This window comes from Pelophylax lessonae, assembly GCF_965119305.1.
Source record: "Pelophylax lessonae genome assembly, chromosome: 3".
NCBI classification, from domain to species: Eukaryota; Metazoa; Chordata; class Amphibia; order Anura; family Ranidae; genus Pelophylax; species Pelophylax lessonae.
This window is the reverse complement of record NC_138770.1, coordinates 70494813-70512550: the sequence shown is the minus strand read 5'-3', so window position 1 is coordinate 70512550 and position 17738 is coordinate 70494813. Positions and strand designations below refer to the sequence as shown.

Below are 17738 nucleotides of genomic sequence, written 5' to 3'. Positions count from 1 at the left end.
CACTGTTACTGTACTAAGGGCACTGGCTAGGAAGGGGTTAACATCTAGGGGCAATCAAGAGGTTAGCTGTGTGTCTAACAATGTGTAATTTGTGCTGATTTTACTTTACTGTATGGCTGTTTGTTTTCCCCTCTTTTTAACCACTTTAAGACCAGAAGGATTTGCCCCTCTTCCTGACCAGGTCCTATTGTGCGATTCGGTATTGCATTATTTAACAGACAATTGCGCAGTTGTGCGACGCTGTTCCCAAATAAAATTGATGTCCTATTTTCCCCAAAAATAGATCTTTCTTTTGGTGGTATTTGATCACCTGTGCGATTTTTAGTTTTTGTGCTATAAACAAAAAATGTGCGACAATTTTGAAAAAAAAAAAAACAATATTTTTCACATTCAGCTATATGACATTCTCAAAAAAAAAATTAAAGATCAAAATTTTTTAACATTTTAGGCCAATTTGTTTTCTGCTACATATTTTTGGTAAAAAAAAATCTCAATAAGCGCATTTTGATTGGTTTGCGCAAAAGTTATCGCATCTACTAACTACGGGAAAGATTGATGTCATTTTTATTGGGCTAAAAATATGCACTGTTACTGTAATAATGACACTGGCAGGGAAGGGGTTAACATTATGGGTGATCAAGGGGTTAAATGTGAGCCTAGGGGAGTGAATCTAACTGTGGGGGGGGGCGTGGCTTCTGAAATTACCATAAAAACATGTGATCCTATATGGAAGGATCACAGGGGCTCTGTGATCATTCCAGGGAGAAGATCGGTCAACTGTGTTTACAACAGCTGATCATCCTTCTCTCTCAGCGGGGAGCGATCACGGGTGTCGGGCGGCAATCGGAGCCGCCTGCCCACTGCATCGGCTTCCCTGCTGACGAGCGGGGGCGGAAGCGCGCCGCTGGCAACGCGTGCTCGCCACCTAGCCTCCGGAGAGCGAGCGCCGTACATGTACGTCGATTTGCCTGGGAGCGGCTTCCTGTCACAGTATAACTGCGGCGGGCTGTCGTAAAGCGGTTAAAAGGCTGGAACTCCTTTTTAAGTAATGATGATGTTATGGCCAAATAGACAAGTCTACAACAGAAATGGAAAAATTGCTCTCATCCATACAGGGTGAACAGTTCTTGGCACCCAGCTGCCTATTTAAACTCAGGGTCTTCCTAGTCTCAGCGCTGGATTGTCTTCAGCTCTGGCTCCTGTACTCCTAGTCCCTTAAAGTCTGCTTAGCTTTTTCTAGACTTGGCTATGGAGGACATCACTCTTGGCTTAGACATCTAACCTAGACATGTGCAATTTGTTTCATTTCGAATCTAAATTTGGACTGATTTTTGGTTATTCAGAGATTCAGATGTATCCAAATTTCGGAACAATAGGAATACATTTTTTTTTAAATGTATTTTGTTTTGTTTCCTTTATTCATTTTCTAAAGAATTCAAAATTTTCAGAACAATTCCAAATTTGAATTTGAAATTAATTGACCAATCGGAATTCTGTGTGAAGAATAGCTGGTTGTTAAGGAGCAGACCGCCACGTCCTAAACAACCCATGACTCATCAGCTGTTAGCAGGTTTCCCCCCTGACAGCTGAATGTAAACAAAATGAAAAATAAAGGAAAGAAACAGCGTGCCCCCGCCCCTCATCCATACCAGGTCTTTCGGGTCAGGTTTTTCATTTATTTCTTCATCCCTCAGACTCCTTTCTATCACTTCTATAAAATAAGCCTTGACCAATATCCCCTCCTCCTTTATATGATGGTCAGAAAATGTGATTATACTTTAACGATTTGTTACTCATAATCAAGAAACTTTCAAAGGTAGCACCCAGGAAATACTATGTAATAAACAAACATACACTATATTGTCAAAAGTATTGGGATGCCTGCTTTCACACGCACATGAACTTTAATGGCATCCCAGTCTTAGTCCGTAGGGTTCAATATGGAGTTGGCCCACCCTTTGCAGCTATAACAGCTTCAACTCTTCTCTGAAAGCTGTCCACAAGGTTTAGGAGTGTGTCTATGGGAATATTTGACTATTGTTCTAGAAAGGCATGTGGGAGGTCAGGTACTGATGTTGGATGAGAAGGCCTCGCTCGCAGTCTCTGCTCTAATTCATCCCAAAGGTGTTCTAAAGGGTTGAGGACAAGACAAGTTCCTCCACCCCAAACTCACTCATCCATGTCTTTATGGACCTTGCTTCATGCACTGGTCCAAATAATTTGGTGGAGGGGGAATTATGGTGTGGGGTTGTTGTTCAGGGGTTGGGCTTGGCCCCTTAGATCCAATGAAGAGAACTCTTAAAGCATAGCAAGACATTTTGGAAAATTTCATGCTCCCAACTTTATGGGAACAGTTTAGGGATGGCCCCTTCCTGCCCCAACATGACTGCACACCAGTGCACAATATTAAACATTAATCCCTAAGACTGGGATGCCATTAAAGTTCTTGTGCGTGTAAAGGAGGGTGTCCCAATATTGTTGACAATGTAGTGTAAAAGATCCAGATGTTGGAGTGCTAAAGTCCTTCGAGTGTACTGGAGACATCCAGTGGTACAAGGAGACCGTGATATACCCCAGGCTGATGTCGCTGCTTTCTTGGGTCTGTTCTATTAACATCCTTTAGCATAGAGGTATGCATTTTCTGGTAAGGAATTTTGCACACTTGAAGGTGGTGGAACACTTGGAGAGGAACTATTCTACTGGTTGCATTTTTCACAGCACCATTTTGGGACATTTAGTACATTTTATGTTGGATTTTTAACCATTTATTGGTTAATGCAATATTGCACTTTATTCACCTTCATAAAGTGTATGAAATGTATTTATTTATTTATATTTATTTCATTTTCTATGTTTTTAAGAATTGGTGTATTTTTCTATTTTGTCACAAGGCACACATGGATTTACTTACTATTGCTTTACTCATATATTTATGTTTATTAACGTTGCACAATATATTGGTTTACTCTGTATAGTTAATCTTAATAATTTATTGATGACTGGAGATATGATCCAATTTAAAGAGACAGCACATCTATTTGTATTATAAGGTTTGTATATCTGGTATTCGGGTATTGTGTTGCTGCAGTCTTTGAAAATGAGTGTATGACACTGAGCACAGGTGGTTGGTCATAATTACTGCTAGCATCAAGCTGCACTGTTCATCTGCAGTGTCATCTAATTTAAAAGTCTAACTGTCACATAAAGTTAAACTATTAAAAATATTGAATAATAGAAACAACATTTTAAAAACTTCATTTGCAGCAAGGATTTTTTTTAATTAAACATTGTAGTAAACAAATAGCTTACAGTTCTTTACAAAGAAAAAAAAAAAACAATATTTATGTGTGCAAATTAGTCAAAGAGTTATTGCTAAGTTAACCAAATCATGCTGACAGAGCAAACTCAGCCCTGGGAATTTAGACAACAATGAACTCTGGTCACAAAATGGTTAAATGATGGTTAAAAATACCAGGATGATTAAAGTGCAATCTATTTCCTAACCCAGTGTATTCTTCTTCAAGCTCTACACAACTTATATTTCACAAAGCTTCATAATTTTCATAAGAAAATACATCAGATTCCCTCTCTTTGTTATCCCCACATTTGATCATCATTCCTCTATGTCAAGGGTCTGCTTACGGTCCTTCAGACTTTAGGGGGGCCGGACTGTGGCAAGTAGAAGTATAAAATGGCCCAGTGTCAGTGGGAGTAAACAATTCCTCTGGCTTTGTGGTCAGTAGGAGTAAAAAAGAAAGAAAATACAAAGGGCATGTGGTTAGTAGGAGGAGGAATAATGCCCCACCATTGGTATTGCTGGGAGTATTAGTGCCCCATCATTGTCAGTGGGAGGAATAGTGCCCCATCATAGTGTCAGTGGGAGAAATACTGCCCCACTACTGGTGTTAGTGGAAGGAATCGTGCCTCAGCCTTGTTGATAGTAGAAGGAATAGTGCCCCATCATTGGTGTCAGTGGGAGGAAGAGTGCCCCATCATTGGTGTCAGTGGGAGGAAGAGTGCCCCATCATTGGTGTCAGTGGGAGGAAGAGTGCCCCATCATTGGTGTCAGTGGGAGAAATAGTGCCCCATAATTGGTGTCAGTGGGAGAACTAGTGCCCCATCATAGTGTCAGTGGGAGGAATACTGCCCCACTACTGGTGTTAGTGGAAGGAATCGTGCCTCAGCCTTGTTGATAGTAGAAGGAATAGTGCCCCATCATTGGTATCAGTGGGAGGAATAGTGCCCCATCATTGGTGTCAGTGGGGGAAGAGTGCCCCATCATTGGTGTCAGTGGGAGAAATAGTGCCCCATAATTGGTGTCAGTGGGAGGAATAGTGCCCCATCATTGGTGTCAGTGGGAGGAATAGTGCCAAATAATTGGTGTCCTACTAGTGGTACATCAATGGTGCATCAACTATGTTGACACTGGGAGGAATAGTGGCTCGTATCAGTGGGAGGAATAGTGACCCAAGGGCCCGATAAAGGCAAGCAAAGTGCCACATCCGGACTGCAAGTTTGGAGACCACTGCTCTATGTTATGGCTCTCTCTGGTCATTGGTAATGAAAGCAATAAGGTTGGGATCTGGAATACTAGTTTCCCCTGCCTCCCTGTTTAAAATCAAACACCGCTAATTAAAATATCACTTATACAGATCTGATCCCTATACATTTTTGATGCACTTCCTTGTTAACATACCTCCTGCAGTTAAATCCAACACACATACCATGTTTCCTCTGTATACCGGAACACGGAGAATTCTGACAACACATTTGACAACACACAATGCTGAACATTGATTATTAAGCAGTATTTGATTATTCAGATTACTTACACACAAGGCAATACATTATTAGTTTAATTATTGTATTAAACTGTTGCTCATTTTAAGTGGTCCTTTCAATCACTGTCAGAGGTCCAGACTTGAACTTCACATAATTGAAGATATTCTGTCTTTCCACGTATAATTATATTGACGTATCTGCCTTCCATGCCATGACAGTAGTAGTTCTGTGTTGCTCCAGCTGGGATAGAGGTAATCAGCGCACACCTGTGAAATTAAATTCTTATTATCAATGATAAAAGTCACAGTAATACCAATAGTTATACCTGTATTTATTTATGTTAAAAAGATGCAAGATAATATGTAAAGAACAGTTCAATCAAAGATAAAATAGAAAAGCAGGTTTTCCTGCAAAGCTTCAAATATCTCAAATCTGCAAAGATCTCAAAATTTGGAGCTTTTCCCCACAGTACTTCTTTATGACCACTGAATTTTCTCACTTTTTTAGGTTAAGTGATAGTCATCATCATTATTCCACCCCATTGAGTCAAGACTGCCATGGACACACCCCGTGGGGCAGCATCATCATGCAGCCTAGACTCAGAGCATTAAAGACCACCTTCTGCTGCTGCTAAAGAAGAAGTATAAGGGCCCTTGACATCATTGGATGGGTCAGAAGGTCTCTGGAAAAAAAATGCATACATAAAACAAAACATATACCTATCCAAAACAGGTTTACTTGTTTTGGATTTGTATAGATATTTCTTTGTGGGTGAGCACCAGGACATTTACCTTTGCAGAAGCTACCCTTGGGACTTTTTTTATGTGTTTTCATCGTGCCTCAACAAGCTGACTGTGTTGTGATTTTTGAGAGCTCCCAGGCACTTGGTCCAGGTAGTATGTTTGTATGAATCCTATATATACAGTACAGTATATACTGTATGTATGGACAGACTTCTACTTTAAACATGCACATCAACATTTTAAACAAATAAGGCATCAGCCCCTATCCCCTCCACTTCATACTCAATTCATCTGTCAGCCCATTTTTTGGGAGTTATTATTGAGATTATCAAGGATCTGTTCCACTGCACAAGATGATTGATGAAGGGTCTACTTTGTGGGATTTTTCTTCTTCTTTTATCAGTCTGTTAGGTAGGCGGTGTGCGGTGCTGCACATTTAATGCAAGCTCAGTGCATATGTGTGTCATGGACTTGCAATAGTTTGGCAAAGCTTACCTGTCCCATCATGTCTGTATTAGAGGTCAGACTGCACTTCTGGTTCCTTTTTATCACCTCTCCTTCCTGTTCCTGCCCCACCCAGGTCATCACAGGAAGCCTATATTAACCAGCGCACTGCAGGCCTGCCTTGCTGTTCAACAGTATTAGTTCCTGTTTCCTGTTTGCTGTGTGCTTGAAACTACTCCTCTGTGTACTGACTTTGGCTTGTCTCTGACTATTCCTGTTTGCCTGTTACCCTGACCTTTGGCCTGTCCATTGACTACCCTTGTCTGCCTGTTACCCCGACCTCGGCTTACCCTTCACCATTCTGTGTGTCCTGAGTGGCTGCTTCCCTTCTCTCCCTATGGAGCGTGACTCGGGGGACCCCAGGGGCCGCGACCTGGGCCCAGCTGCAGCGAAGTCCATCCTCACCACTAGAGGCCCTGGTGAACACCTGCTGGGTCTTAGACTCCGTGCCCTGGGGAATCTTGGGTTCACGTTCCGGTCCATCCGCAGCAGTCTGCTATAGGGTTCACTACCTTGCGCTGCACCCCTGCCTCCAACAGGTTGCAGTTGTCACCTGGCCACAGGTGACCTGACAATGTGTCTGCTTAATCTGCATTTAAAAAAGAAAAAAACTTTTTTCCTTCATATTTTACTTTGACATACATTGTTTAGACAAACACTGATTTTCTAACCTGCTCTTCAAAAAGCACCAATGTAAGGGGGAAATAATTATTTTTCACTATATAGGGGAAAAAAATATTTTTCAGTTTTTCATTCAAATGGGTTTTTTTTTATTCAATAGTGGAATAGAACAACAACAGTATCCAACCTGTTAGGCGTGCGGTGTGTAGCGGCCATTTCATGTAAGCTAAGTGCATATGTGTCTGCTTAATCTGCATTTAAAAAAGAGAAAAACTTTTTTCCTTCATATTTTACTGTGACTTACAGTGTTTAGACACTGCATTTCAAATCTGCTATTCAACAAGCACCAATTAAGGGACAATTATTTTCAGATTTTCATTCATACGTTACAGTGCGATACACCCATTGCATACTGTTGTTGTATTCCGCTTTGCAAAAAAAAAAAACATTTAGGGGACAAAAAAAAAATTGCAGCCTAGTCTGCATATGGTACAGTGAGATACACCCATTGCATACTGTTGTATTCCGCTTTGAAATACAAACCCATTTAGGGGATAAAAGTTAATTGCAGCCTAGTCTGCATATGTTACAGTGAGATACACCCATTGCATACTGTTGTATTCTGCTTTGCAATAAAAACCCATTTAGGGGGAAAAAAAGTTAATTGCAGCCTATTCTGCATATGGTACAGTGAAATACACCCATTGCATACTGTTGTATTGCGCATTGCAATAAAAACCCATTTAAGGGGAAACAAAGTTAATTGCGGCCTAGTCTGCATATGGTACAGTGAGATACATCCATTGCATACTGTTGTATTCCACATTGCAATAAAAACCCATTTAGGGGATAAAAAGTTAATTGTGGGCTAGTCTGCATATGTTACAGTGAGATACACCCATTGCATACTGTTGTATTCCGCTTTGCAATAAAAACCCATTTATGGGAAAAAAAAGTTAATTGCGGCCTAGTCTGCATATGGTACAGTGAGATACACCCATTGCATACTTTTGTATTGCGCATTGCAATAAAAACCCATTTAGGGGAAAAAAAAGTTAATTGTGGCCTAGTCTGCATATGGTACAGTGAGATACACCCATTGCATACTGTTGTATTCCGCTTTGCAATAAAAACCCATTTAGGGGATAAAAAGTTAATTGCGGCCTAATCTGCATTTGTACATGTGAGATACACCCTTTTAGATACTGTTGTTCTATTCTGCTATTCAATAAACACCCATGTAGGGGAAAGAAGGATATTAAATTGCGGCCTAGTCTGCATCTGTACGTGTGAGATACACCCTTCATATACTGTTGTTCTATTCCGCTATTCAATAAACACCCATATAGGGAAAAAATATAAAATTGCGGCCTAGTCTGCATATGTTACTGTGAGATACACCCTTTGGATACTGTTATTCTATTCTGCTATTCAATAAACACCCATTTAGGGGACAGAAGGATATTACATTGTGGCTTAGTCTGTATCTGTACATGTGAGATACACCCTTTGGATACTGTTGTTCTATTCTGCTATTCAATAAACACCCATTTAGGGGAGAATTAATAATTTTACAGCGTTTGTTGATTATGTTACTGTGAGATACACCCTTTAAATTTGTTTGGCGCATCTCCTTCCACCACCGAGAATTGCAGGGTGCTTCAGTTTGCCTCCTGTTGCTAACTCCTCCTACTCCGCTTCCTCATCCTCATCCTCTACCGCCTCCGCATCCGGAGCAGTGATCATTTCCTAGGCTTTCAGGGCAGTCCTTCACAAGTGGCTCCGAGGGTGGGTTCCTGCACCTACAAACGCCAGGGACACAATTGTCCATATTCCAAAAGAAGATAAGTGCTATATAGCACCCCCTTTTTTCCTGCGCTCGGAACCTGGTCCTCAGACTGCCTCAATCCCGGAACTCGTGCTAATATTAGGCATCCATGATGGCTAGGCTTTGCTGCCCCTTACGACCAGGGCGGTCGACCAAACACTGAAAATACAAAGCAAAGAAAAGGGCGCACCAGCCTAGCGCATTATCCTCAGCGAGTTTATTTAGATAAAAATTAAAATCAGCTACTCACAAACAATCGTAAAGTTCAGGCACATCAATTCCATACATCTGCCTCTTGCCAGAAGATCAACGTCCTTTACTAGAAGCAGAGGGCTGACGCGTTTCGAGGCCGTGCCTCTTCCTCAGAGCCTGGAGGCCATGGTCAAGTCCGTAGTTTAAGTATGATATGGAAGACCAGGCCTCCACATGGCCCTTGGGGATGTGGGAGGAGATATCGCCCAAGTGGGCGTGACTACACAGCTGATTACCCAAAACTATTGCAGATCACAATTATAATTACAATTTCAATTCACTAGCCCTAAGCAGCCATTTATTCCACTGGTGAGCTGTCCAATCAATCAAAACTTCCCAACTCATCGTAGACTCTACTACACATATATCATACAGGCCAAATGTTATATTTAAGCTGGTGTGGTGAAACAGACCTGTGCATGTCTCGGTCCAAACCAATCAGAACATCACATCCTCCTCATGCAGTGACACAGGGACAAGCCAGCGCATAGTGGAAATCAGACCATTGCTTATGCATATCCAAAGAGATGTGCATGCACACACTCTTTGTAGGTAGATAGTGTGTGAAGTTACTATAATAATACACTACGGACTGTTAGGGGTTACTGTGATAAACTAAAACTGTCAGGTGTGATCGGGGAAGATATTCATACTAGGCACATTACCTGGTGGTCTAGTGGTGTCCACTATTGGCTTGGCTATCCGAATATTAGAAAGAGTTTGCACCATAGCAGCGGAGCAGCGGTGGAACGCACGCCGCTCGTCCCGGAACTGGCGTGCGCACCACCGCATGACGTCACTTCCGCCGTCCAGGCAGTGACGACTTCCGCCCGTCTCACTATCCGGGCGGTGGAACGCAACTTCCGGTTCCGGAAGGTGAGGGGAAGCCATCCAGTCAGACGGCGCCCCCGGCAAGCCGTTCCTACGGTAACCACAAGGAGAGGGCGAGTATATGCTCCGCCCATAATGCATGCAGACTGTACCATACGGGCCAAAGTGGAGCAGATCGGTGGACCATATACAGAAAAATTCATATTTAAATACACAATACAGAGTCTACTCTGGTGGAAATTATTTGGAGAGCTCACCAAAAGTGGAAACAATGGTGGTCACACATACTTGTAGTAGCAGTAGAAATATTCATACATGACATCAGATAAAATAACCTGAACCCGTGAAATTAAAATTAAAATTAATATTAATATTAATAATAACAATAATAATATCAAAATTAATAGGTACTTGTGCACCAATGATGTGACTTGCTGAGCCAAAATGAAATCACATATATAAATAAATTGATAGAAAATTGCTCAATATCCAATTACAATATATACAGTGGTGAGTAAAAAAAATATATATAAAATATTAAATTTATATAGATACTGGACTAAAATAATACATTGTATAAAATCTATATTAAAACCATATAAATATATGTGTGCATATAATGTGACTCGTTGAATATGGCGTGTAGAACCTTCCACGCAAATTTACGCGTGCTATACCTCCTCTACAAACAGACCTTGGAGAATTTGGGAAACTTAACTCAGTAAGCCTGTACAAAACATTAGGTGTGGGACCTATACTAAAGGCTATACACTTCAAATAAATTGAGGGGGGAAAAGAAGATGGGATATCAATCAGTGTGTGTATGTACGTGCATATTGCTGTGCACACATACACACACACACACATATATGGAGAGAGGGAGAGGGGGGGGCGCGCACATACACATACGCCAGCCTAAACCTGTGCACACCAGCATATGCGTGTGGACCCTAAAAAGAAAATGAGAGTGGTGCGATACTAGGATGGAGCCATAGAAAAGGGGCAGTGGTAACTAGAACAGGTGCCGGGGGGACAGGAACACATACAGAAAGGAGGGAAAGGAATGCGCTGTAAGGAACTACAGTACGCCCTGGATTTCGAGATCTTCATTCAATCCCCCAGGGGACATAGACCCTAGGGTGAAGATCCAGTATGACTCCCTTCTGCACAACTTCTGAAACCTAGCCCCCTCATCGGGGTCCTTAGCTATTAGCTCAATGCCAAAGACCCGTAGGCCCGTTGGATCCCCATCACGATGCTCAAAGTGGCGAGGTATCGAATAGCTATTGCGGTCCTTCGTTCCTGCCTTCGTTTTCCTGTTCAGTATGCTGCACTTATGTTCACCAAACCTTACTCTAAGGGGCCGTATAGTACGGCCTACATAGAGTAGGTTACACGGGCAGACTATACCGTAGACTACATAGTTGGTGCCGCAATTAATAAACTGTTTGATACTCCTACTGCGGCCATCCAACCCGAGGACCTCACTCTTTCTATGCCACATGTATGAACAGGTTCCACAATTTCTCACTCCGCACCTAAAACTGCCCTTTTGGTCGAACACAGTGAACCACGGGTTACTCGGGGTAATACCGCCACGCTCCTCTGGGGCCGGGGGGAGGAGGGAACCTAAGACTGGATCTTGTTTCAAGATGTTCCAATTACGTTTCAGAGTACGCTGTATGCTAAAGGCTTTGTTGTTATACATAGTGCTAAACCTGGTGATCCTTGTTCCAGATGACTTAGCAGGCAATTTCTTGGGCTTGGCACCCAAGCATGCGTTCCTGGCTTGGATACCACCATCATTGGTACCCTCTCCCCCATAGTTTTGTAAATATTTGTTGTAGGCTTCGTCAATAAGACTAACCTGGTAGCCCTTTTCTAGGAATCTACTTTTCAGTACCTGGCCCTGCTCTTCATAATCTGCGACCAAAGTACAAGTTCTTTGTAGTCTGCAGAATTGGCCAAATGGGACATTTCTAATCCACCTCGGGTGATGATTACTCTCCGCGTGGAGGTAGGAGTTCCCTCCACTCGGTTTGAAGTGTGTTTTAGAAATTATGCCCCCGTCCTGAGTAGCTCGCAGTTCAAGGTCCAGGAACACCAGATGGTTATCACTTACAACGTGGGTAAAGGATATCTCAAAGGGATTGCTACTGCAATGTGAGATGAACCCGTCCAACTCCTCACTAGTACCGTCCGAGATGATCAATATGTCATCAATATATCTGGAATATAAGGCCAGATGGGCTCTATAGGGATTATTATTCCAGATATACTGGTCCTCCCAGTACCCCATGAATAGATTGGCATAGCTTGGGGCAAATCGAGCTCCCATGGCTGTGCCTCTAGTTTGCCTGTAATATTCATCCAAGTATACAAAGTAATTGTGATTCAACGTGTATTCTATACAGTCAACCACAAACTTCGCTTGGAAGGGGTGTAGGTTACTAGTTTTTAAATAATGCTCAACTGCTGCAAGGCCAAAATCATGTCTAATAGACGTGTACAAAGATGATACATCCAATGATACCCATTTATAGTGTTGCACCCATTGTATAGGTGCCAGGATATCGAGCATGTGTCCTGAATCTCTAACGTATGACGGTAGTGCCATCACTAGATCTTGCAGGAAGGAATCGATGTAACTACCCAAGTTGCTTGTCAAGCTATCAATGCCAGCTATGATCGGTCTACCGGGGGGATTGGTCTCATTCTTATGTATCTTGGGGATATGGTAAAAGTGAGGGGTTCTGGGATGCTGGACATACAGGAAGTGATATTCACTCTTCGTGATGATGCCTTTGGACAGTGCATCATCGAGAAGGACCTTGAGCAACCTTTTGTAGTCGCTCAAAGGATCCTTCCGGAGCTTTTCATACGTTGCTTCATCGCCCAATAGCCTGAAGGCTTCTGCTAGGTATGCAGACCTATCCTGTATTACCAGGCTGCCCCCCTTATCAGCTTGTCTAATAATGACATCATCCCTGCCCTTCAGTTCTTTAATCACATCCCCCACAGTAGGACCCTCCTGGGTCAGGATATTACGCCTGAGATTGGACCTACTGTGGTCCCTTCTGGTGCATAATTGTCTAAGTTCCCCAAGGACTACCTCATAGAAGACGGGAATGAAATTGCCCTTAGCCCAATGGGGAAAAAACGTTGACTTAGGCCTAAAATTAGTGTGGATGATGTCCTCACCATCTTCAGATACGGGAAGCTCCATCGTAAAATCCTCACACCCCCCTTCCTGAAATAGGTCTTCTAGAATAGTGAGAGCTTCATCGTCTGTCACACAATTCTTAGGGGACCGAGTTGGTACTCTAGCCATTTCATTGCTACAGGGTTCCACCATGTCCTTTTTCATAGCATAATATCTTTGGACTGTTAGTCCACGGATGTACCTGTTCAAGTCTACAAAGAGGTTGAAGAGGTTAGGCTGGCTGTCTGGCGCAAAATTCAGCCCCTTTCGTAACAGGTCTAGTTCAGTCTCGGAAAAGACCGAAGCAGACAAGTTAAAGATCTTTATAGTTGACCTGCCAGCCATCACCTTCTTCCTCCCCTGGGCCTTCTTTCCTCCCCTCGTACCTCTCTTTCTCTTTCCCTTTGTTCCATCTTTCTTACTGACTGTCTTAAAGGGAGCGAGTTTTGATATTTTGCTGCCGTGGGCGTGAATCCCCCCACAGCTCCTCTCCCTAAAAAACGGGAATCTGGCTGCTGATCCCCAGCTGGTAAGTGGCCAGACTGGCGTATGGGCCCGGGTCTATCACTGGTGTCTACCCTATTGACCTCCAAACCAGCGGGGGGAGGTTCTGTGATCATATGATCAGAAACACCTCTATCCTCACAAGGGGCTACATCTGATGTATTCTCTATATTGCTCCTTAGGGGGGCCTGATTACTGGACCCGACGCTACCAACTTCTCTAATATCGTTAGGGTTACCGTATCCCCTATTATAGACATTATTATGCCGTTGGTAGTGGCGTTTGTTCTTTTTCTTTTTCCTCTGGGATCTATTGGGCCTAAAGTGATTCACATTATCACCTGCTCTGAGATCATTATCAGGGGCCCTATTAATAAATGAATCCCTTTTCCAGTTTAACTCTCTCCCCTCCTGGTAATCAAGTCTGTCCCTCTCGAATTTTCCTGATTTACGACCAATTAGTTCTGTTTCGAAATTAACAATCTGGTCATTTACCTTGCCATCCCAACTACTAAAGGATGGCAAATCTACAAAGGGGGCCAGTTCTTCTTGTATGTTTTTCAAATCCTCACGGATGTTGTCCAGATTCCTTTTCCTTTGTATCACAATAGATTCGAGGAGGATTTTATTGCACTCCCTTAGCTTATTGAGCCAATTGGTTTGTAGGTCCTCGTCTAACCAGAAACAAGTCTTGGTAAGTCTGAGGCCTCTAGGAATCCTATTAACCTCAAGATACTTTTCTAATAGTAGGATGTCCCACCACTGCGTCATTTCCTTCTCCAAGGAATGTTTGAGTTTGTAAAATAAGGACACCATAGTGTCTTCTCTGTCCACAACCGCTGGAGCTTCTTTATTCACCGTACTAGGTGCATGCTGCTTTTCGTAGGAATCGATGCTACTGCTGAAACCTCTAGCTAGGGATTGCCTCCTGAGTTCCCTTTCTTCCATTGAGAGGACCATCTTTTAGAGTCCTTTTACAACACAGCCAATCCAATGAATCACCAGAGTGCCTATTCCTCTGCTGCAGGAATCCCACTTGTGTATATTCCAAAAGAAGATAAGTGCTATATAGCACCCCCTTTTTTCCTGCGCTCGGAACCTGGTCCTCAGGCTGCCTCAATCCCGGAACTCGTGCTAATATTAGGCATCCATGATGGCTAGGCTTTGCTGCCCCTTACGACCAGGGCGGTTGACCAAACACTGAAAATACAAAGCAAAGAAAAGGGCGCACCAGCCTAGCGCATTATCCTCAGCGAGTTTATTTAGATAAAAATTAAAATCAGCTACTCACAAACAATCGTAAAGTTCAGGCACATCAATTCCATACATCTGCCTCTTGCCAGAAGATCAACGTCCTTTACTAGAAGCAGAGGGCTGACGCGTTTCGAGGCCGTGCCTCTTCCTCAGAGCCTGGAGGCCATGGTCAAGTCCGTAGTTTAAGTATGATATGGAAGACCAGGCCTCCACATGGCCCTTGGGGATGTGGGAGGAGATATCGCCCAAGTGGGCGTGACTACACAGCTGATTACCCAAAACTATTGCAGATCACAATTATAATTACAATTTCAATTCACTAGCCCTAAGCAGCCATTTATTCCACTGGTGAGCTGTCCAATCAATCAAAACTTCCCAACTCATCGTAGACTCTACTACACATATATCATACAGGCCAAATGTTATATTTAAGCTGGTGTGGTGAAACAGACCTGTGCATGTCTCGGTCCAAACCAATCAGAACATCACATCCTCCTCATGCAGTGACACAGGGACAAGCCAGCGCATAGTGGAAATCAGACCATTGCTTATGCATATCCAAAGAGATGTGCATGCACACACTCTTTGTAGGTAGATAGTGTGTGAAGTTACTATAATAATACACTACGGACTGTTAGGGGTTACTGTGATAAACTAAAACTGTCAGGTGTCCACTATTGGCTTGGCTATCCGAATATTAGAAAGAGTTTGCACCATAGCAGCGGAGCAGCGGTGGAACGCACGCCACTCGTCCCGGAACTGGCGTGTGCACCACCGCATGACGTCACTTCCGCCCGTCCAGGCAGTGACGACTCACTATCCGGGCGGTGGAACGCAACTTCCGGTTCCGGAAGGTGAGGGGAGGGGAAGCCATCCAGTCAGACGGCGCCCCCGGCAAGCCGTTCCTACGGTAACCACAAGGAGAGGGCGAGTATATGCTCCGCCCATAATGCATGCAGACTGTACCATACGGGCCAAAGTGGAGCAGATCGGTGGACCATATACAGAAAAATTAATATTTAAATACACAATACAGAGTCTACTCTGGTGGAAATTATTTGGAGAGCTCACCAAAAGTGGAAACAATGGTGGTCACACATACTTGTAGTAGCAGTAGAAATATTCATACATGACATCAGATAAAATAACCTGAACCCGTGAAATTAAAATTAAAATTAATATTAATATTAATAATAACAATAATAATGTCAAAATTAATAGGTACTTGTGCACCAATGATGTGACTTGCTGAGCCAAAATGAAATCACATATATAAATAAATCGATAGAAAATTGCTCAATATCCAATTACAATATATACAGTGGTGAGTAAAAAAAAATATATATAAAATATTAAATTTATATAGATACTGGACTAAAATAATACATTGTATAAAATCTATATTAAAACCATATAAATATATGTGTGCATATAATGTGACTCGTTGAATATGGCGTGTAGAACCTTCCACGCAAATTTACGCGTGCTATACCTCCTCTACAAACAGACCTTGGAGAATTTGGGAAACTTAACTCAGTAAGCCTGTACAAAACATTAGGTGTGGGACCTATACTAAAGGCTAGCGGCTAGTTTATTGAAATTGTAATTATAATTGTGATCTGCAATAGTTTTGGGTAATCAGCTATGTAGTCACGCCCACTTGGGCGATATCTCCTCCCACATCCCCAAGGGCCATGTGGAGGCCTGGTCTTCCATATCATACTTAAACTACGGACTTGACCATGGCCTCCAGGCTCTGAGGAAGAGGCACGGCCTCGAAACGCGTCAGCCCTCTGCTTCTAGTAAAGGACGTTGATCTTCTGGCAAGAGGCAGATGTATGGAATTGATGTGCCTGAACTTTACGATTGTTTGTGAGTAGCTGATTTTAATTTTTATCTAAATAAACTCGCTGAGGATAATGCGCTAGGCTGGTGCGCCCTTTTCTTTGCTTTGTATTTTCACACAATTGTCCAGCAAGGGCACAGTTCTGGGGGATGACAAGGTGGAGGATGAGGAGGAGGAGGAGATGGAGGAGGAGGAACCATGTTCACAGCAGGGCGGCACCCAGATAACTGATAACAACAGATACTACACTTGATCTTAGCCAAAAGGTCGAGAAGCAATGCTGATGGCATTCCCACCTGACAGCGGGGGCACACTGGAAGCAAAAGGCGAAGGCAGAGGAGGAGGTCGCCAACGCAGCCAGGGCACCGCCAGCACCTCATAAGGCAGGGTTAGCATGCACAAAATGTTGAAAAGCTTTGTCGGCACGCCACAACAACCAGGACCACCAGCTGTTTTTTTTTTTTTTTAAGCCCGTGGTGTGTGAACACACTCAGACTATTACCCGGTGGTGCATAAAAAAGTGCACACCAAAAAAGTGAAACACAAAAAGTGCACAGGGTGTACACATGGTCCTTGACCCTGATCCCCCTGGGGCGCAAGGCTTCTGACAGGGACTGGGGTACTTACACTGGCTAACCTGGCCGAAACCAGGCAGCCCCATTCTTTAGGAGGTCTGCTGAAACAGACCACCCCAAGTACTAGGTGGGGCTCTCCCGAAGAGAGACCCCATAAGAGAGGGTGAACCTAGCCAGAAGGCCATATCCACCCCCTCCCAAGACTTTCAAGGACAGGCCCAAGGACCTACACTCTACTAATCACGCTGTGCAAAATAAAGTGTACCGCCACAATAAAAAACACAAAACGTGAGACACACAACACATAAAAGTGGGGAAAGGGATAGTGGAGAAGTGCAAGGTTAGTGCCACATTGCAATACTATGGCAGGCCCTTCGGCCAGGAATAAAAAATTCCTCTGGTCCTGACTCCTGACCAAAAGGCCCGGCCCCAGAGGCAGGTCTGTAAAACATTTGTAGGAAGTGCAGTGTCCTTGGTGCCATACTCATAGTGTTGCCATCCACCGTGAATTATGGCACCTCTGGACTGCCACTCCAGGGGCACATACACCACAGGCTTTTCAGAATCCCGGTCCCTGGCAAGACCAGTGCAGCCCCATCCCTACCAGAAGGCCTCAGAACTTAGACAGCTTTAGGAGAGCCTGTCCCACAACCAGGGACACATACCTTTTCCAAGGCCAGACTCAACCCAGAAGGGGGAAAAAAGCCCCCCCCCCCCGCCGCCATCACCGTTCCTTACCATATACCATATACAGTTCCTTACAGTCCCTTATGTACTATACACGTACTGAATGACGG

At 43.4% G+C, this 17738-nt stretch overlaps 1 protein-coding gene across 1 annotated transcript in view; it reads right to left on the bottom strand.

The window, feature by feature from the left end:
• Nucleotides 1-4847: 4847 nt before the first annotated feature.
• The window catches only part of LOC309549333 (fucolectin-5-like), a 108619-nt gene continuing 95728 nt past the window's right edge, over nucleotides 4848-17738 (bottom strand). The window contains exon 3 of the mRNA XM_082249532.1: nucleotides 4848-5048. Within this exon, the coding sequence (XP_082105658.1) occupies nucleotides 4898-5048 (151 nt within the window). The 3' untranslated portion in view covers nucleotides 4848-4897. The remainder of the gene's footprint in view (nucleotides 5049-17738) is intronic.